We start from the raw sequence: 21,971 nt of genomic DNA, 5'->3' as shown, positions 1-21,971 counted from the left end.
TATTCAAAAGATACAAAAAAGGGTCACAAAAGTTTATTCACACCATGGAGTGGGAAATTAAATTTCCATTATTATTTTTAATTTATTTACAATGAAATTTACAACTGTCAACATGAAACTGTAAGTGACCGAGTAGTTTAGAAAAACGTAAGGCTCACCATGTTTTCATCAGAACGTGCTGAAAACATGATTAAACAGATCTACCTTCAAACGCTTTCCAGTGACATTCTTTTAAACTCAACGTAACGTCACACCATCATTCTCAAACGTTTGAACCTTAACTCGTTTGTCATCCCATACCTCGTCTAAGTTCCCTCCTGCAACTGTTGTACAGCGAGAGTTCGTACGATCATGGCCTCGATGCTGCCGACGTCCAGACGAGTGGAGGAGAACCACAGGGGGCTGCTGGGAAGACAGTGGCGCTCGGGGAGAAGGTAAAACACGTCGCTGCGATTCCTCATGGAGTCCGAGCTGAAAGTTAAAAAAAAGAAAGAATGATTACAGCTCGTCATTCGGGGGCTGTTCAAACAGCTTTAAAGGGACAGTTCAGCCTCACTGAAGGGACAGCTGCAAGTGAGGAAGCAAGGAAAAAATAAAAGATTAACCTAGAGATGAAATCTGCACCTGCTCAATTCTACGATATCTTTAGGAACAAGTGTGTCCAAGTTGGCTGTACAGTTTTTGATTACAATGTACTGTGATTACTGTACAGATGGCTATTCCTTGCATTTATAGATTAATTCACTACTTTTTTCCAACAGTTGTACCATTCCTTTTCCCACTGAAAACCGAACTTTATAAAACTCCTCATTCCCTGCACCGAAGTCCATAGAGAAAATCAGTGATTTTACATCACAGCACACAGGAGTTGTTGATCCACTGATGGCGCCATCAGTCAGTTCAAACGTGTTATTTTGTAAGTTCTGTGTTTGAAAATCTTTGTTCAGGTTGATTTCAGTGACACAAAGCAACCAGAAGAGGCAGCAGTAGGCCAGCAGCTCCTGTCTCACTGAGAGCTAAAAATGCTGATTTTCTCTATGGACTCTGGTGCAGGAGAGTAAAATGTAAACAGACTTCATTCAATCTTCATTTCTAGCCAGAAAAGTCTGTAAAATAGTGAGATTAAGTTGCTACCATGTTCTTTAGATATGATAGACTCAAGCAGGTGTAGATTTATAGCTAATAGCTAAAATCAGTTTGTGTTCCCTGAACCGTGTATTCAGTAGTGTCTCTGTCTCAGGCTGGTGACTGGAAACAACAGCACAACTCTGGGGAAGTTATGTGTTGTTTATGCACACAGCACGACTTCTAGTTTAAAAAAAAAAAACCCCAGACACTCACCACTTGGAGAGGTAGAACTGAAAGAGTCGGACTGGGCAGTGCAGAGGATCCTCCAAGTTCTCCATCATTTCCAAGAAATTCTGTTTCTTCTCCTCTTTCTTGCGTCTTTTAGCGGGAACTTCGTCTGTATCTGTGAGGAACACACACACACACACTCAATAATCATGTTCTTATTACAGGCCATTTTGGTCTCAGTCATATCTGTACCTGACTCTGCTTCCTTTGCGCATGAAGGCGGGTAGAAGCGCAGGTAGGCGGTCTTGGTTTTGTCAGAACCGGTTTTGCTGCAGCACCTCAAGCAGGCGAAGGATAGCTGGTGGTGCTGCTCCACAGTGGTGAAGCCAAAGAACTTGCAGAAGAAGAAGAGCAGCGTGTTGAGGAGGACGATGGGAGAATACGTACCCAACTGTTTGCATTCCCAAAGAAAGTCCTCCTGCACACATGAACCGCTGAGACCTGCCGGAGAGGACACCAGAGACGTGATCTGTGAGTGGACTCGGTCTGAGACAGAGACGAAGACATAGACCTGCACGAGGACTTACCGCTGCCTGACGCTGGAGGTTTGAAATGTTTTAGGATCTTGATAAACTCTGTGGAGAACTTGTTGTAGGTCAGATCACTGAAGATGTTCTCCACACGATTGTTGTCAAAGAGATACTGCAAAACAACAACAACCACACAACAGTGCAAGTAGCCTGTGAGAACAATACAGTGATTATAATTTACTCTAAATAAATGATTAAACACTGTCACTATGTTTATAAAATAAGTAGTTAAATGTCACTAAACACAAAAACTGAAACAGTAACTGTGACAAATGACGTCGTTAACACGTTTAAAAGTCAAACTGATTCAAGAAACCAGTCATGTGATGACTGTTACTATAATTTTCAGTTGCGCGGCATAAAATCCCATCTACATGCTTTTATTTCACCATTAGACCGCCCCTTTTTCTCACTGACAATTTGAATTACTCTCTCGCACCAAAGAAAAATGAGAACATCTGAGTTTTCTAGGATAGAATCAGAACTTCAGGTCGATTGCAGCCTTTTGGGGTAAGTTAGTGTCACTAAAGTGAATCTGAATGAAGGATTTTCTGACCCAAATATCAACAAAGAAATGTGAGCCTGATGCAGCATGTTAGTGTGAGAGCGCCCCCTGCTTGTGTTGTTCACAGTACCTGTTGAATGCTGAGGCAGAGGTAGAACAGACTGTCGGGCGAGTACGGCTCACCGTCGACTTGTTTCCCCTCGGTGACAAAGTGAGCGAGAGCGTCACTCAGTTCAGACGCAGAGCACTGAAGAATATTCTCCTTTAAAGTCACCAAGTGAGCTAAAAAAAATAAATAAATAAATAAACACATACATATGTATATATAAATAAATACATATATCTGTTTACATTTAAATATCTCCTTAAACGTAACTTAACTAAAAACCTGAGCTTACTGAAAATCACATTTAATGAAAAGAGAAAACATACGTGAATCTATGTCCAGGTCAATCTGTGATTTCCTCCACTGAATCCATCTCCTCCAGGCGTCCAGTCCAAACTGACAATCCAATGTTTGGTACTGTATGGACTCAACTTTAGAACAATCCCTCTGAGGCGTCTCCTCTTCAGCCTCCTTCGACGACGTCTGTGTTTTACAGCTCTGAGACAGAGAGAAGAGTCAGGTTTACGTCACACAATCATGACATCAAATCCTCTAAACCGCAACGGTGGCTTCTCACCGCGTTGTAGTTGTTATGGTTGTTGCCGTGGACGTCGATGAAGATCTGCATGAAGTGCGGAGGAACATGTGAAGAGCTCGTGGAGCTCTGAGGCTGCTCCCTCGTCTGGAGAAGAGCAGCAGGAGTGTGTGATTGGCTGGAAGAACCCGGGCTGACGTCAGTGAAGGAATCCTTTTTAGAGGTTTGTTCTGAAAATAATGAAGTCACACATTTGTTCTTGAGAGGCATTCAAAGTAGAAACTCATCTGAGTGTCATCTATTATTAGAATAAATACAGTATGTGTACGTTCAGCTGTAGGTGAAAATACACAACACAACAAACTGAGTAATTTATATTTTAATCATTTTTTATAATGATATTGACTTTAAAATGTAATGTATGCCAAGTTCCTACAATATGACAAGTGCCTAAATCAGTAGAGTGAATAGACAGCTGCCGCCTTGTTTGCTACATAATGAACTAAATAGATTACCTGTGTTTATATAGATACTTGAAGCTGTTGTCCAAAGCTTTTAAATATAAACAAATGTCACATTCTAGAATGCAGCTCTCATCTACGACACATCCACTGGCTCCCAGTCCGATTCCACAAACAGTATACAATAAAATTCTCCTCCACACTGACAAGACTCGCCATAACCTCACAAACCCCTAACCCCCCTCCAATCTCCTCCTCATCTGCTCCCACTTTCACTCTTCACACACTGCGAAAATTTATTTTCAACAATGTAAAATACATTTTAATTTAAAATAGTTCTCAGTTTTTGTCTTTAACAACCAGTAACAAGCAAAACCAATAGTTTGCATGTTTGCTACTGCACATTTTTTGCAGTGCGTTCTACCTCGTCCATATTACTCAATACACCCCCTGCTTGACCTTCCTACATGAGTTCAGGAGCCTTCAGCCAACCCGACTTCACAACACTGACTCTCTAACCACCTTCACATCCTGCCTCAAAACTCACCTCTTCAGAATGTCTTACTCTCTCTCTCTTATGATACTGTTAACATCTAATCTACATGTCGTCTGGTATGTGTGGTGAAGGCTGTCAGAGTGCACTCTGCTGGTCAATCTTTGTCATAACACAATTTCTTAATGACGCTGCATTATGTTGCTTAAATAAAGGTTTCATAAACAAGGAAACATGTACGTTGATAAGGACAGATTTGTGATTTCTTACCACTGTGAGCCCGAGTCGTCTCTCTGTCCGTCAGCCTGTCCTCTCCTTGACTCCAGTCGTCCTGCTTGGTCTCAGCCTCACACCTGAAGTTGAGATCTTCTTCAGTTCTTCGCTCCTGCTGGATCTTCTCGTCCGTGGCTTTCCCTGACGGCTCAGGGAGGAACACGGGCACAGGCAGCTGTGAAAGACACAGTTTGGGAAACACAGACCAGGAATCTGCTGGTGACACTTGGAGGCTATGAAACTTGAATCTTGACTGCTGTTTTTTTTCGTATCACAAGAGAACCACACATTCAAATGTCATTTAAATGTCTCACGCCAGAGCCAAAGGTGTAATGTATATACAGAATAGATTTAATTTGTGTAGGACTTGATATAAAAGGAGTGCAAAGCACAAAAACAACAATTTTGATAGTTGATTAATCAGTTTGAGTGCTATTTTAAGATAATTTTACTTGAATAAAAATCACTAAAACTGAATAATTGTGGTTTGTGGACAAAATCTGACATTTTAGAACATCGTCATTTCAAGGTTTGGGATAGACTGATCACCTTTTTCAAGAGTTTATGAACATATTTGGTTCATAAACTCATCCACTAATCAAGAAAATATTCCACAGATTAATCAATTATGAAATATAATTGCTAGTAATGCGTACATCCAGGTTGTCATATACCTAATCTATTTTATGTTCAACATTGTACCCATAATTAAGGCAGGGTAATGTTTTAATAACAATGTATATCAAAATAAAAAAAATTTCAATAGCATTTTGCAAATAAACTTTAAGTTTGTCATAATAAAGAACCTTAAAACCACAATTCACTGTTTTTAAATGACATTTTACAAAAAATAATCATCAAATGATTTGAAAATATTTTATACGTGATCATGTTTTGGGCCCTTTAGACCTGTCCTACTCATTATCTGTAATAATCGTGTTTAGAGAACTTCAGCTGGTCTATAGGTGACAAAAAGGACAGCTGTGCTGTAAGAAAGAGGAAAACAACACAATACTTTAGTAAAGATAAGAGTCAGAAGGATCAATTGACCAAATGTGAGATTATTTTGACACTAGATTAAAGGTATAAAAGTTAAATCAGCTGGTTAGTTGTTTTGTGTCAGTCCTAACTGCAGACCATTCACTTCTACAGCTCAGTTATCGTGTATGATTGAGACATTTCTGCCAGCACAAAATAGTTGTTTCTACATACCGGTAATGGCAGAGCCACAGGCTGTGGTGTGTACTGGCTGTACATGTTCATAGGCAGTGGAACATACACCGGCACAGGGACAGGCAGCACAATCACCTTAGGATAAAAGTTGTCTTCACAAAACAAGAGAAAGAAAACAGAAACAAAATCAGTCATTAGTTGTTATCTGTTTCAGGCTGCATTGTTGGCATCTTAAGAAGTTTATTTGGTGAATTTTACCCGTCTGTGTTTCTGTTTCAGCAGTAGCTGTTGTACAGGACACTCCTTTGTTGTGAACTAGAGGTGTGCAGAGCATCGACTTGTTCTTCAGCTCCTTGGTGTCAGTTTGAACACTCGCCTGAAGAACAACATCTTCATCTTCAACAACTATCGCAATTTTACATTTAAATGTTGGTGTTAATGTGTCGGAGAACTTACATGTCCAACAAACTTCGTTTGAATAACAGGGGCAGAAGCAGAGTCCCCTTCTGTTTCTGGAGGAGGTGGCGTACATTGCTGTGTATTTACTTGTGTATCTTGTGGTTTGGTTTGGTTGGCCTTGGCCTTCTTATACTGAGCCAGATAACCAGCCAGTGAGATGACGTTACTGATGACGGGCGACGACTCTGGTGGCTCCACAGATTCAGAGGACGAAGACACTGGAGCTGTAACACCGAGATCACAATGAACACATTGACCTAACTCCTCTGAGATGCAAGGTAAACACAACATATCACAGACAAGTTCAACTCTTTTCTTTCTCTTGGGTATACATTTTTTTCTGGACATTTTTTCAGGATGTGTCCTATGTTTCTGTTGTTACCACAAATTAGCTTTAACCAGGATTTTAAGTAATAACAGGTCTGTTTTGTAGTTAGCTGGAGGCAACGGGACTTGTTCGAGTTAAGTTAGAAGACATTTTACCGCTCACCCAAGAGGCTTCTGCAGTTCTGATTGAAGTGGTGGAAAAATCCAAAAATGTCAAGAGACATGATGTGAAAAAAAATGCATGTCCCAGTTTCAGGTTGTTTGGGTCACCGGAGAGATATAGTCTGCTTCTGTGTAAATCTGCATGGCAATTACAATGTGTTCCAGAGGGAAGTTGGGAAAAACCATATACCAGATACCAGTCTGTAACAACCTCTGACAGGGCACAGATGGCATAGTAAAATGTGCTCAGAATAAAACTGAACAGTACTCTGTGTATGACAGAAGTGCTATTAACAATAAAAGAAACTGTGCTTGTATTGGCAGCTGTCTCTGAATCCTAACTCAGGGTATGTGAGGTTGCTCAGAGTGTCCAAGTTGAAAATCTGGGTTCACGCCAACTCCACATGGAACACAGTGTAAGTGTTGTCCTGTTTCTGAATGTCAATCCTACTTGAAAGAGACCTCAGGACATCATTGTTGGTGGTTAATGGCTTTCCTGGCCAGATTACATCAATTCTTATCATAAAAAGAGTGTCCTGGATTTTCATTCACCAGTCCACTTGTCTACAGCTAACTGATGACTATGACCTGGACGACTGAGAAACTTCACAGAAAGGACAGGTCAACCAACATCACACCATTTACCTGCGTTCTTCACTTGGACCGTTGTTTTTCTGCAGAAGTGTAAGAGACATTTCAGGTTACAGAAGTGTGTCACGTCCCCCAGCAAGGAAAGACTCTCCTTCAGTTGTCCTTTACGATCACAGTTGTCGCACTTGGCAACCTGAGACAAAGCAGAGAGCAACAGTTCAGTCACCGCAGTGCATTTCCCCACCATCAATTCAGCTAACACACTTTTGTTTCCCCATTTTAAAACAACACACTTGTACAACAGAGGGGGAACATCCATGTGAACTTACACCGGAGAAGACTTTGTTGTATTTGGAACTGCAGTCTTCAGAACAGAAAGCCCTGTCCTTCTCTCCATATGTTGCCGTCACCAGTGTTATGGAGAGGGAGCTGCAGTAAGCACATGAGAGACAGCATTTGCCCCACTCATTCTCCCGGTCCTTCCAGAATATCACCTTGCAGCCTGAGATGAAGAGAAAGAAGTCGGTTTGTTTATCACATTCTGCCTTGTGAGAAGATGAAAGTATAAACTGTGCTGTTCTCTCACCCTCGCTGCAGAAGCAGCAGGCTTTGTTGTTGACCCTCTGAACGCCATAGACGACCCGTTCGTTCTGACAGTATTCACACTTTCCCGTGATGTTGTTGGACTTCTGGAAGTCTTCACAACAAGCCAGGCTGCACAAGAAATTCACTTTGCCCTACACAAAAGAAATACTGTGTATAACACATTTTTCGTTGCTTTACACACACTTTAAGGATTAAGCGAGAGTCTAAAACAGAATGTGTCTGCAACATACCGCATCCTGGACAAGTTTGGGTTTATTTTTAATGATGTGTTGACAGTTGGCACAAAGCAGCTTGTCTGGTACTTTGGGGGGATCGTGTGTTTGCTCAGAGGTTTCTGTCACCTTAGCAGCAGCAGCGCTGGGTTCTTTCTGAGCCTCCTGTGGAACAGAAATAAGAAAGAAACGACATACAAATTAAACTCAGTGGTTAAACTGTGACCATTCGTCTCTCAGTTCAGTGTTTGCCAAACGTTGACCCAGTCTTTGAATTAAGACCCAATTTTTAAAGATGACCAGGAACTAAATCATAATATAAATGAAAAGAGTTTATTTGTGCAGAATGTAGCAACTAATCTACAGTCACGTCTGTAACACATAATATAATTTTGAATTGGTAAATTAATAATTTCCAAGAGATGTTTGGTAAATTAATGACTAATTTATTTTACATGTTATTTAAAACAAGAAATTAACTTGTTGTTACATATACAGGACTCAGACAGACAGACAACCAATGCCAAAAGTGAATATGCTAAGTCTGATTTTAAAAATGTTACCTCTTTATCGTTTTTTAACTGTGTTTCTTTATAAACCATGGCACAGTTCAGACAGCAGAAGTTCCTAAAGGAGGCGTCTGCCATGGCAAGGTAACAGGCTGGTACTGTGTTCTTCTTACAGTTGTCGCATTCCATTTCAGCTCCTAAGGAGAAGGAGATGTTGTTGTGATGGAAGCAGACCCCAAAACTATCCACCTACATTTTGAGATGTGAGAGCAGGAACTTGACAGAGCTGCTGTTATGACAAAGTACCGGTCCTGTACCTGTTGCACTGACAGTCTGGATCTTTGATGCCATCGCGCAGCTGCTGGAGCAGAAAAGCTCCACCACTTCTTCACTGCTTTTGTTCTCCACCATGTCTGATATCGGTTTTGAAGTGCGGCACATGGCACACAGCTGCGGCATCAGGATTTTCTGACGAGGAAAAAGAAGACGTTGAATTGCTTCAATACCTCAGTGCAATGCTCTTCTTTTCTTATTGTCTCACACCTAGGAAACACAGTTTGTAATTTAATCTTGAGCAACTTTTAATGAACACATGGAATTTCCTTTTTTAAATCTGTAATTCTAACCAATACTCACCTTCCATAACATTTTAACTTTTAATATGTCCTAACTGATTACTCCACTTTACTTGAATTGTTAAAGTGCGTCTCCATACAAGCAAACTAAAAGCTCCTCTGGATCTTTATAGTCATAATATAAATGACAAAAACATAAAAACAAGAGTATACAAGAAACTAAAAACACCGTTAACCTTTTTCTCACCTTTTTGATCTGAGCCAAACAGTCTGCACTGCACAGTTTCCTCAGGACTCCTCCCGTCTTGAGCATAATCGGTATGTCGTAGCGGGAGCGGCAGTAGATACAGAGGCTCAGGTTGTGAATATTGCAGAAACGCAGGTAACAGTGGTCACTGCAGACCTTGTGGATGGCGTCCTGATGAATGACCTCATGTTTGCTCTGCAGGACAAAGGAGAGAGAGCGTGTCAACCATCATTGCATCATGTAAAAATTCCATTCCTTTCCACATACAGTTTGAGTATGTGACAAACTAAAATCTGGAATCTGTGGGTCTCTTACAATGCAGTATCTGTTGCACATGCCGCACTGCGAGTGAGATCCTACAGGCACGATGGGTATTTTGATGGAGACTCCTTTCTTGTAGATCAAAGAGGACAGACATATCTGACTGCAGAACTCCTTCACTGTCCCTTCAATATCCACTGGAGCCTGGAGGACATCCTGAGACTGATGTATGGGCCTTTGAGGAGGACAGACGACAGAATTGGTTAAAAACATAAAACAACCAACACTGTGATTACATGCTGAGTGATGCTGCTTACAAACTAAAGGTACATTGTGTAAAATATATCGGTGATGTGACATGATATCACATGTATCCAAACTCTGTGTTTACTTATCAGTTTTAGACTCACTCAAGGCAGAACTGGCATGTCTTTGTGACTGGTTTCATGAGGTAGAATTTAAAAAGGCAGGAAGTGGAGCAGAAGATGTCGCTGTGGTCTTCCTTCTGAAAAAACGCCTCTCGATCCATCAGAACCTTTTTACAACCAGCGCAAGACACTTGGACTGCCACTTGGGTAGTAGGGAGCGCAGGAGGGACACTCTCCAGGACGGGAGGGACAATCTCCAGGACGGGAGGGACAGTCTCCTGGACGGGAGAGACACTCTCTTGGATGGGATGGACAATCTCCAGGACAGGAGGGAGACTCTCTTCAAGCTTTAAGTCATTCTGTCAAAAATAGAATAGAAAGAGAAATCTCTGTTATGGTGAAGTGGTCAAAAGTGTTCTCAGCTGCAAACCCAGTCCTTTCATTTTTGCATCAGTTACAAAGAATTCAAATTATTATTAGAAAATACACAAATGTTGCACACACACCTTTACTGCAACCAATACTATCCAATAACTCTGCTAAAATGTACATTATTTCTGTTTCTTGTGTAAAGTGTAATGTTTTGTCCAACCTTTGCCAGCCCTTGCTCATCCTTGATGGGCTCAGTGGACATGGAGGGAGGATCCTGGTTGTAACCCACATCCATGGGCTCTTCTTTTATCTTGAAGAGAAGCGTTTAAAGACGTTGATTAGCGATGCAACACTTACTTATTACATGAGCAGTTCAAATACAGCTGCAGCAAGAAACCTTCACTGAAGCACAGTTCGAGTATGTGGTCGTTAGCGAGTGCCTCCACCACCTACTGATCCTTAGATTGCGTAGGATAAGAAATTGCACCAACATTCAACCTGCATGAACTGATGAAGAAGAAGAAGAAGAAGAGGAGGAGGGCTGAAGTGTGTAACAAGCTGAGTTGAACCCGTGTGAACCCGCATATGAAAGTGCATCTAAAGCCTAATTTAAATAAGCTTGGAAATACAGTGGCAGTTGTGGAGCAGCTTTACTGCTGCACCAATAAAACTAAAACAAGTGCATTTGCTTCCTACACAATGTGGGCACTAGGTGTGAACACTGTGTTAGTTAGAAGATGGCACTAGATGTTAGATGTAGTCCAATATGTTCATATCAAAGATGAAAAATCTGTGGATTCATGTTATGAAAGAAAACGGCATTAACGTTAATACTCACACACCTTTGCTAAAAATGGCTTCAGATTGTTGATGTTGTCCTCTGCAGGTGATGCACTGTTCCTTTCTATAAAGACAGGGTTACGTGAGATTCAAACAAACTGATCTGGACATTTAAGACACATTTTCAGTACTAACTGCAATACACACTGTATATAAACATGACAAATCTAAGATGTGCTCTGTTTCAGGAGAGTAAGGTTTTGTATGTAATACCTGAGAGAGAATCTGACCCAACAACAGGCTGTGCCTTGAACACCATCATACATCTGTCGCTGCAGAAAAAGTCCAAGGCATCGTCGTTGTTTTTAGTCTCAACCATGTCCGACATACGATGGGAGGTCTGGCAAATGGGGCACAACTGGAGTGCCTCGACTTTCTGCAGAAGTGTAAAAAAGCTCATGTATTATTTATACAGTTGAAATGGTAATATCCTCTCCTTTGTATATAGCAGAGCTGCAACGAATTGTTGTTTTCATGATCAATGAATCTGTCAAGTATTTTTTTGGTCCATAAAATGTCAATAAATGTTGATTTGTGTTCTCAAATGTCTTGTTTTGTCAACAAACCAAAGTTAATCAAGTATTAATAATAAAGTAAAGTATTAATTATTTATTTTGTTATATGGAGCAACATAACTGGAAAAAATTTCACATTTAAGACGCTAAAAAATCAGAGAACATTGAATTTGAATTATTGAAAAAATAAAGTAATACCCAACACTCGTTATCAACTAATCAGTTTGTGTCTATTTCAAGGGTGGGAGGATAAATAAGTGAGTGCTTGGAATAATTGTAATTTGTCTAGCTCCCCTAAATACAGTCAACTCTGACTCAGTTTTCTTTTTTCTCTAGCACTGATTCTGCACCTCTTTGAACTTGACGAGACACCGGTCACTGCAGACGTGTTTGATGCCGTCCTCCATATTCAACACCATTTTTTCCTTCATGACGGTAGAGCAGCAGATTTCACAGATCGAAATGGACAAGTTGTTGACTTTGTGGTAGTTGATGACGCAGGCCAAGCTGCACAGATTAAGAGTCACGCGGTCCACAACATGCTTGAACGGGCACTGTGAATGACAAAAGGAACACATGTAGAGTAAGTCTCGCAGACATCTCACAGGATTAGTTGACAAATCAGATAATATACATTAACAGTTCCTGACAGCATGTCCCGTTTCCTTACATAGCAAAAAATGGCACACATCTTGCACTCTGTACGAGGTAATGCCTTTGGGGGTCTATAGACAGGTGGGTTTCTCTTGGTTTGGACAGAAGAAAGACAAGCATTACTGCACAACTCCTTCATGGTCCCGATGTCGTCCACTGGAGCCAGGATGATGCTGCGAGGACATGATATCACCCTGAGGAAACAATGAAGATGAATGAGATCCAGACGAGACAGAAGACAATAACATGTCTGAGGAACAAAAGGTTGGGTGGTTGTTGGTAGGTTTGCAGTGGTATCGTAAAAGTATGTGCTGTAGGAGGAGCTCCGTAGAGAAAAAGGTTCCACATTAACAACAGCTCTCCTCTTATGGATCAGTGCTCAAGTTTAAGTAACTAGTAACTTAAGTTACAAGGGTATTTTGGGGTTACAGAAAACTATAGGAATCATCTGGAGACATCTTACACACTCTATCTGTAAGAAAATAAACAAAAATGTAGGATTATATGTTTTTTTTATTTTAAATGCTGGATTTAAAATGTCCAATCAAATCCAACCTTAGTGCAAATCAGATTTATCAAAATCAACATAATCCTTGTAGTTACTGATGGTGGAGTGAGTCGTATCTAATTTAGCCCTTTAAAGCTTACGGTATACTTAAAACCACGTCACAACCTATTGAACCAGAGAACCAGACCAGTTTAATAAGTTTTAGTTAATTCACATACAACACATTGAAGAGTATGATGTATAATATGCAGGACTTACTGACAGCAGTTGTAGCAGGTTTTGATGCTTGCAGAGAAGCAAACAGTGGAGCAGTAAAGGGCCTGCGAGTTCTGTGCCTGGTAAAGTGTTTCTCCTCTCTGCATCCTCTTACCACATTTGGAACACTGAACGCGTGGGGTTGAAGTGCAGAGCCTTGGTGCATCCGCAGCTTGAGAGGGTTCATTTTTAATTACAGTGGAGTCTGAAGCCACGGTTACCACCTCCTGTGGGACGACGCACAGTTAGTATGCAGTAACTAGAGTCCGTAACTGGGCATGTAGCAGTCATCCCAGATTTTACTTGCTCACTGATGTCGAAAACAAATAATAGCATTCATGCACTGTAGTCTTTTGACCCAGGATTGACTGCTAATTAACACATTCCCACTGGTAAAAGAAAATAGTTTTCTAATTTCTCTTCTTTTTTAATTTCTTTTCTGACCAGTGGGAATGGAGTATTAGACTATTTTATTTTACTTCTTTGCAGTGTTGGTAGTTGTTGCAAAAGCTGGAATTGCATGCATTGGCTTAGAAAACTCTGAAGGAGGTGCAGAAGTATCCTGCTCTCTCTCAGATCTCTTGATTCTACTGAAAGGCAGTTGAAGTTAAGTAACGCAAAAAATGTGTTGCCTACCCCAGCTTTAACTATGTTGTGTGAAGTATACTCACAGAAGGCCAATATTCTTGTGGTTGATTTCCATTGCTCATAGTTTGCCACTGAGCAGACATTTGGTTTTCTGAAGAAGGAAATGGGTACAAAACATGAATAAATTACCTGCCAATACAGATACGGAAGAGCGGCGGATACTTAACTTTAACAAAATTATTAAGCATCTACAAGTCACCTAACAACAGTTATAACCTCTGAGAATAGATAGTAACACAGTTAATTTAAAACAGATTATCACCAGAGATTGTCGTGCACACAAAACTCTGATCTCTACCTTGAAGAAAGACTTCAGGAGAAGTTTCTGGTTGATAAGACTGCAGACAGGGTTGACTGCAGAAAAGCTCCACCGTTCCGTCGCTGTTTTTGCTGTCGACCATATCAAATATAGGTCGAGCCCTGTGGCACACGGGGCAGATATATGGTGTCCTAGTTTTCTGCCGATACACAAACAATAAAAAAGTGTTAGACTGACTCTCAGTGTGATAGGCTGACTGAATACCCATCTGTTTGTCATCTTTATTCATTTCTTTGCAGATACATTTGTATTTGCTAATACTGAAAATGTGCGGTGTTTAGTTGTGAAAACATCTGCATCTTTCTCTCTGTGTAATAATTTGTGATTTTTCATCACCTCTTTGAATTCTTGCAGACATTTATCCGTGCAGAGGTTTTTCGTGTTCTCCTCCAGCTTCAGCAGGAGCGGCATGTTGTAACAGCGACAGCTGCAGTTGTCACAGAGGTCTTCGCGGTATTTGTCTAAGCAGGGGTAGCTGCAAAACTTGTGAACGATGCCTTTCAGGATTAAATCGCGCGTGGTCTTAAAGGAGAGGGAAAAGGAGCTGTGAGTATGATGAGGACATTCCAGCTAAAACATTGCTTGGTTGTCAAAATGGAGCAAAAATGAAGAGTTGCCATTACTTACAATGCATAACTTGTTGCACATGCGGCACAGTTTTGGTTTTCCTTGGAAAGAAATGTTGGACTTGAAATGGCAGAGACAGGACACACTGCAGAAGTCCTTTGTTGATCCTTTTGTGTCCACAACCGCCATGACAAGCTCCAGAAGCTGTGTTATCTCCCTGAGAACAGATGATAAACACTGGCTTGTGATACATCTATGGCTGCAACAACTGATCAGCTATTTATTAATGAATTACTATCTTAATTGTCGCTCTCATTTTAAAAAGTTATAAAGATTTCCATAAAGTCTTATCATCATAAACATAACATACAAAAATCTACTTCATGCACTCATCTTGGTGTCTGAGGAGGTTGTTTTTTTTCACCAACTAACTTTTTACAGTGATGGCAGATCTTGGAGCCTGGTTTGTTGATGGAGAATGTTTCAAACAGGCAGCCTTTGGAACAGAAGACATCAGGGAATCCCTTCTTCTGGAACGCAGTCTGTCCCTTCATTATGCTCTTCTTGCAACGGGAGCATGTGGCATTTATGGCCTGACAGGGAAAAAAATAATGAAATGCTAACAAACTGAATTTATAGCGAGTAACTTTTAAATATAAATACATTTCTGCTACACCTCTAGGGATGGGCATTTCAAGATATTAAAATAATAATAATCCAGTAAATATTTATTAGTGCTGCAACCAAATTTATGACACGTACATTTTGTCAGAGGGAACCTCTCCAGGTTAAGAAGACATGCAACAACAAATTCCAGTGCATCAGAGCTAGTGAAAGTAATGTGGGTCCAAATGGTGGTGAGCTTAGAGGTGTGGTCACAAGATGCATTCAAGAAACTTTGGAAATGGATCACATCTGCAATATCTAAATGCCTTCTTGGGCCATAAGTTATGTTGTTACTCGAGTAAAAATATTTGTTTTAATCAAACACTGATTATGATATGAAAATAATTCAGTTTTCTATCTTTTTAATCAGAAATAGTCAAATTATCTGAGCCACTGCCAATTCAGTTCAACACAACTCACTGAATTCCTCAGTACAGTGGTGTGTTGAGTCGAGAGATGGAGATAAGAAGGAAGCATGACAAGATTGTTGCATTAATAAAGCAAGATGGTTGCTAATATAGCTGAAAATGCCAAGAAACCTATATTTTTCTTCTTCCAAAAACATTCATGAATGTATTAGCCACTGCTGAATTAATTAATTTTCCCTACCTTTTCAACGTTAGGCCTGTTGTTGTTGACAGCTGCAGCTCTCATAGATGTTTTACACTGTTTGTCGTCGTTCTGAACAGGCTCACTGTTCACTGGTGACATGTCGCATGTTGCCGATAACGGAGAAATGGGGACAGAGGCCTAAAATATAAATATAAAAACAACGTCATAAATCAATGTCCGTTACATTTCTAGAGAAATTTTTTTTAAATTCTAAAGAATTATCCATTAAATATTTGTTAGTGTTGCAGCCAAATCTATGACACAGACTTTTAATTATATTCCTACATCAGTCATAGCTTTGTCAGAGTGAAATTCCCCACTCTAAGAAAATGTGCAACTAAATCCAGTGCAACAGAGCTTGTGAAAGTAGTCCACATGGGTCCACATGGTGTTGAGCTTAGAGGTGTGACTACAAGATGCATTCAAGAAACCTCGTCATGCAGCCCACTATCAATTCTTCCCAGGGGTGCCACCTTGTGGTAATACATGCACGATAAATTAGGTCGTTAATGGAGTAAAAATACATTTTGATGAAGCCTATCAGCTCAATGCAATTCTCTGTACTTCAAGGCGGCTGCTAATATAGTTCATTTGATAGTTTGATAGTTGACCTTCATAAACGCATTAGTCACTATTTAATATAAGAATTTTTTTTTCCTACCATGACAACTGCAGAGCTCGTAGATGTCTCATACTGTTTGTCGTCGTCAGGCTCACTCTTCACTGAGGACGTGTCACACAGTGACTCAGAAATGGGGACCGAGGGCTTTAATTTGTCCTAAACACAAAACACACATTGAAAAACAAAAAGAAACACAATCAAAAATACAGTTAGAGAAACATGATATGCTGTGATATTTAAGTGCCTTAAAAATACTACTAAATCTAAGCTTTGTTTTCCTAAGACATCTTATTGAGATTAGATTTAGAAGCAAAACCAAAACCTAGTCAACATGAGTAAAGCTTTACAGATTTTTCACACATTTGTAGTTATAGCTCGAATAATATTATAGATGCAGTGAATAAGCACATCAGATACTTACAATGTCCAGTTTTGGGAGCACAATCTTGAATTCTTTCATCATTTTTGCAAGTAGTTTGTTCTTCTTTTCTGTAGCTAATAATAATAATAAAAAAAATTAGTTTGTTATACAGTTTGAAATGTGCTCATAAGAGGCCCACATAAATTTTTTTAACTTTTCCCCTGGTGTCATTATTGGTACCAGTAAACTACTGTTGTGTGGGTTGTCGTGAAATGTACTTCAGATGTTCATGGTCCCATGAGGATGAATTCTGGTGAATTTGATGATGCCCCAATGTTTCCTCTGCTTTTATAAATGAGTTTAAACTTTTTCGCTATGTTTTCACCCACTGTCGATTTGTTTGTTTCTTCCCACGATTACAAAAAAACTATCACATTTTTCATGAAACCTTGATTTACCTGCATCTATGGTAGGAAAGGATCTACTGCTGTCCACATCCATGGAGTCAGCCTGTTCCTCTTCTTCCTCTCGATCTTCCTCTGAATCGATGTCCCTGGTCTCTTCCTGGTCTGTGTCAGAGTTGTGGTTGTTAGTTGAAATCTCCTTCTTCTTCCTGCCCCTTTTCTGCTTGCCCTGCTTTGCTGTGTCTTTGGCCACTTGTTGTGATGACGTCTCAGACACTACTGTAGATCTGTTAGGGTCACCATGTTCTTCCCTTTCGTCATCGGTGTCCAAATCCACGTCAAAGTCCACGTTCATGTCCTCATCATCACTGGAGTACATGTTTCTTGAATCCCTGTTGCTGGGTGATGGCTGTTTCTTGTTACCTTTTGCTGGCACGTCCTCTGACCTGTCCTCATTCTCTGAGTTCTCGTCACTGTTGTCTTTATTGGGCTGCTCAGCTTCTGGAAAAGACCAAAGGGAAGACAGGGTTGAGTGAAAAGAAATCAAAACCTTTTACTTGAATTCTTTTTATTTTGCTTCTGAAAATTGAAGATCAGTAGGATTGTGTGCAGTATGTTTTGTATGCGAATGAACTTTCGGCATCTTCACCGTCTTCAGCATCTTCACTCTCCTCATGGGCATCACTTTTTTCAGACTCATCCTGCTCCAAATCTGGCTGAAGTTCATCTTCAACACAAAACAAGACACGTACGTGTTTTGAAAAACAGCAATAAGTGATATTGCTTCAACCAATATTAAGATATTAATGTAATTATTCTATAAGTATCACTGAGTGCACAAGAAGCATTTCAGTATTGAACTCAGCACATACCTGCAAGCGCAATGTCCTCAAACGATTTTCCCTCATACTCATCAAGACGTCCGTTCTCCATCACAGAGAGAAGCTCTGATATTTTTGCAATATCATCAGCTGCATCTGGTGTTTGATAATACTCCTTGTTTTTCGGAATGTCACGGCCCAGCTGTTTTGCGAGCAGCTCAAGGTCTTCATTAGAAAGGTGCAAAATCAGAAAAATTCTCTCGATGCGTTTGCGGAAACCCTGAGACTTAAGGCTCTTTGGGTTCTTTGCTCGGCACCATTCCACAGCGTTGTTGAAGGACCCCTGCCCGTGAAAAACACTCATCAGTATCGCACCAGTTCTTGCAAACAGGAAAGGATTCCTCTGATCGACACCACAGGCTTCTCTCTTGCTCACAAGCAGAGTTATTGCGTTGAGCAATTCCGGGGTCATCTTCACGGTGACCTTTTTCTCACCATCTTTTGGGCCACATTTGCTTAAAACGTTGATTTTTACAAAGCGTTTACACAGAATTTGCTCCCACTGTGACTGGCCTTCAGCAGCCTCCATCTGAGGTTCGTTTTCACTCCTTTCCACAAACGACTTGTGCATAACTCGTAAAACTTTTCTTGTATTTTTGTTGAAGACCAACAGTTGTGCAATGGACACTTTGAGAAGTGCATTGTAGACCGGTGCACTTTCATACATTTGCAAAGTCTGGAGTGCTGACTGAGTCGTCTTCTCCATGTACTGGTACAAAAGCTGCACATCCTGTATGAACGGTCTGGTCAGTACACTGATGACAGTTGATTTCTCACGAATAAGTTGGCAGCATTCTTTAGTGACCAGCTTAAGAAATGCTTCAGCATTTTGTACGATCTCTTTATCACTGTCCTCCCACAAAGCTGTTGCATATTTTATTTCAGCAACCTTCTTGAGTATAGATTGGAATTTCGGCAGACGTGTTGGTTCCCCCGTTTCCGGAAAAATCATCTCTTTGACAACTTCGTGAACTTTGCTGTAGTTCTCAGGTTTGATGGCGTCATCAAAGGAACTGATGGACTTTTTCCTAAATTCCAATAGTAGCCTTCCTGTGAGCCTCACCGTCTGTCTCACATTGCTCGCTGATTGTTTTGTGCTCTTGCACAAACACTGCGCCAGCTGCAGCACACAGGGATCACTCCAAACGGCAGCTGTGATCTCATCTTTCTTCAAGTTTTTTAAAATGTCCCTCACATTCGCTGGCAATTTCTTTGGATCTGATATCATTGTTGGAACTGAAATTAAAACGCTGGGGTTGACAGTTGTAGCTTTTAAGGCCTTCTTTGAAGCACACTTTTTATAGTGTGACCATATTGATTTGCGACCATACATGAGTTTACAATATAAACAGGTTACAAATATTTTGGCAGAGATGCCTTTTCCTTTACTTTGTCTCACTTTCAGCTCTCCGCTCCGATTCTTCAAAACCTCCTGGTTATGTTTGACATTCCCCTTGTTTCGTAACAGTGCTATCTGCTTTTTTCGTTCCTTGGATTTACGACGTAATGAAAACACTTCGTCGATTTCAGGCACATATTTTCTGTGGGTCTTAAGATGACGGGAAATTTTGGACTGAGCTTTGCCGCAAACGTAACAAAAATTCCTTCTGGAGTTGGAGAGCGTTTTAGGCTCTCCCTCTGACCAGTCGTCAGAGTTGTCATTTGCCTCATTCTCCTGCAGGAAGGATGAATCACAAAGAGTTTGTAACGCAGAGTTACTCTCTGTAGGTGACTCTAACAGTGGGGTTTCCCAATCGTCCTGGATACTCTGGTTTTCATTGATAACACATGCTTCTTCGTCAGTGAGGTCATCATGGCAGGATCCTGACCGAATAGAAGCCTCCTCCACCGACGCCTCAACATGGAATTATAAACAGGTAATATTATACATCTAATCCTGAATAAACATTTCTCATACTCAAAAAAAATATATTTTCTATCTTTTCTGAGGTAAATTAGCTCATATACCTTTAATCACCCATCTGCTATACCTGTGATATCACAAAACAAACACCAATACCATAAACCTGGTCCTCAATCCTCTTTGAAAACCCACCCATTCATCCTCCGAGGAAGACGAAGGAGCATTTAGCTCCGTTTGTAAGGCGTCCAGTATCTCACTGTCTTGCTCTTCCATATCATCTGGAAAGTTATACAATACAAAACAATATGAAATATAAACGTTTTGAGGACACCATCACACAAATTTCTGTTTCAAACGTTTCTGTTTTAAAGAGATAAAAGATAGAGTGTTGTTTTTAAGAAAACAGAAGGCAGTAAACCCTCTAAAAGCTTGTAAGATGATATTTTGTGACTGTGGTGAAATAGTGAGATCCCTACTGTAAGAAATAATACACAATAACATCGAATTGCCTATTGTTATATACCTATGTATTTGTATAATTTGTAATAGATGCTGTGGGGAACTTTGAGACCAAAAACCATATTAAAAACACACACAGACTCACTGGTAAATTTTATTCTTCTTATAGCAATTTGCTGAATTTTGATGATATTTCAGCTCAGCATTGATATTTGCCGTTACTCAGTCTGTATTAATATTTACTAAATATCTTTTTTGAAACAATGAGGTTACAGTAATATGATGCATGTAATAACCTTTTATGTCAATATATTATAATTTTTTTTTACCTTCCTGCTGATGTGAAAAATCCAATTCTTCAGTGTTCTCTTCACGACTTTCTTCTGGGTCAGCCATCTCTACATCTGACTCCAATTCATCTAAAATAATGAGCAAAATAAGGAGTATTTAGATGGATGACTTCCTACTGAGCAAGAACTGAAAGACGGGACATATGAGAGTGGACACGTACCCTGAATCTCTATTTCATCCAGCGAGTTTCCTTTGAATCTTTCAAGAGAACAACCCTTCTCCATCGCCAGGAGTAGTTTTGCAATTTTTGCCAGCTCCACAGCTGCCTTAGGCAAACGGTAATAGCCCCTGTCCGTGCAGATGTCGTGACCCAACAGCTTTGCCAGATGATCCAGCTCATCATTCTCAAGGTTAAGAATCTGAAATATTCTTGCGACATGCTTCTGTAGACTCGGGGACTTGAGATGCCGAGGCTCCTTTGCATTACACAGCGTTAGAAAAGTCCTGACACACTCCCGATCAGAGTAGAGGCTCGACGCACAATAGTCAGGCTTTGCAAACAGGAAAGGATTATCAGCGTGTACGCCACAGGTGCTCCTCTTGTCCACAAGCAGCGTTATTGCACTGACGAGTCCAGACGTCAACAAGACGGCAACGCTTTCGTTGGTCTTGCTGTGAATGTTGATTCTGATGAAGTTCTTCGACAACACTTGGTCAGTGTCCTCCCTCTCCTGGAATGACTTCAGTGTCATTTTGGAAACCTCAGGTGCACGCTTGTTTAGGACGCTGACCTGTGCAAGAGTCACTCTGGAGAGGGAGTTGTAGACCTGTGGCATGTCGAGCATCTTCAGGCTGGCCATGGCAGTGGCTGAAGCACTCTCCAGGTGCCTGTATAAAGCCTGCACATCACGTGTGAACGGTATCGTAGATGGACCGTCTCCTTTTTGTTGACTGGCTTTTTGAGGCAGTAGTTCCCTCCATTCCTTCTTACACAGCACCATGAACTTTTTGGCGCTTGCCACCATCTTCTCGTTGTCATCATTTGCACTGAGAACAATGCTGCATATATTCATGAGTGAACGCACCAGATTCACAGCAAGACTTGGTTTGCTGTAGCTCTTCTTTTCATTGTCAAATCCAGCCAGGATTTCGACAGTCTTGACAACTTTGTAGAAGTTTTTGGGTTTGATAGCGGCTTCATACCCAAACACTGACTTATCGTGCAGTGCCAACAATAGTCTCCCCATATCTCTTAGCTTCTGTTGAATGTAAACCTGCCTTTCTTTACTTGTTCCGTATTTTTGGGTCAGATATTGAGCCAGATCTACAAGAAGATAGTCATTTTGAATTACCAAGGCGATGCCATCTTGAGTCATGCCTACAA

The 21,971-nt window shown here is 40.6% G+C and overlaps 1 protein-coding gene across 1 annotated transcript; it reads right to left on the bottom strand.

Moving 5' to 3' along the window:
* Positions 1 to 26: 26 nt before the first annotated feature.
* On the bottom strand, positions 27 to 21,963 carry LOC310935638 (uncharacterized protein; the record flags this gene model as incomplete). Its single annotated transcript, XM_083899571.1, has 41 exons — positions 27 to 471; positions 1,342 to 1,471; positions 1,549 to 1,797; positions 1,884 to 1,998; positions 2,522 to 2,673; positions 2,824 to 2,995; positions 3,075 to 3,262; positions 4,257 to 4,434; positions 5,472 to 5,584; positions 5,691 to 5,808; positions 5,889 to 6,115; positions 7,026 to 7,164; positions 7,301 to 7,473; positions 7,558 to 7,708; positions 7,808 to 7,954; positions 8,353 to 8,495; positions 8,616 to 8,766; positions 9,121 to 9,315; positions 9,436 to 9,616; positions 9,792 to 10,108; positions 10,342 to 10,431; positions 10,964 to 11,025; positions 11,175 to 11,337; positions 11,827 to 12,030; positions 12,147 to 12,324; positions 12,897 to 13,120; positions 13,565 to 13,632; positions 13,840 to 13,999; positions 14,197 to 14,382; positions 14,488 to 14,644; positions 14,860 to 15,020; positions 15,703 to 15,843; positions 16,367 to 16,483; positions 16,749 to 16,822; positions 17,147 to 17,593; positions 17,742 to 17,819; positions 17,965 to 19,141; positions 19,373 to 19,828; positions 20,030 to 20,115; positions 20,626 to 20,715; positions 20,808 to 21,963. The coding sequence occupies 41 exons, from the start codon at positions 21,961 to 21,963 to the stop codon at positions 306 to 308; spliced, it is 8,880 nt and encodes a 2,959-aa protein (XP_083755697.1). The 3' UTR covers positions 27 to 305.
* Between the last annotated feature and the right edge of the window lie 8 nt (positions 21,964 to 21,971).

The sequence above is a fragment of the Microchirus variegatus genome, assembly GCF_963457635.1.
Source record: "Microchirus variegatus genome assembly, chromosome: 13".
NCBI classification, from domain to species: domain Eukaryota; kingdom Metazoa; phylum Chordata; class Actinopteri; order Pleuronectiformes; family Soleidae; genus Microchirus; species Microchirus variegatus.
Note: the sequence above shows the minus strand (reverse complement) of the source record. Positions and strands in the feature narration are given on the sequence as shown.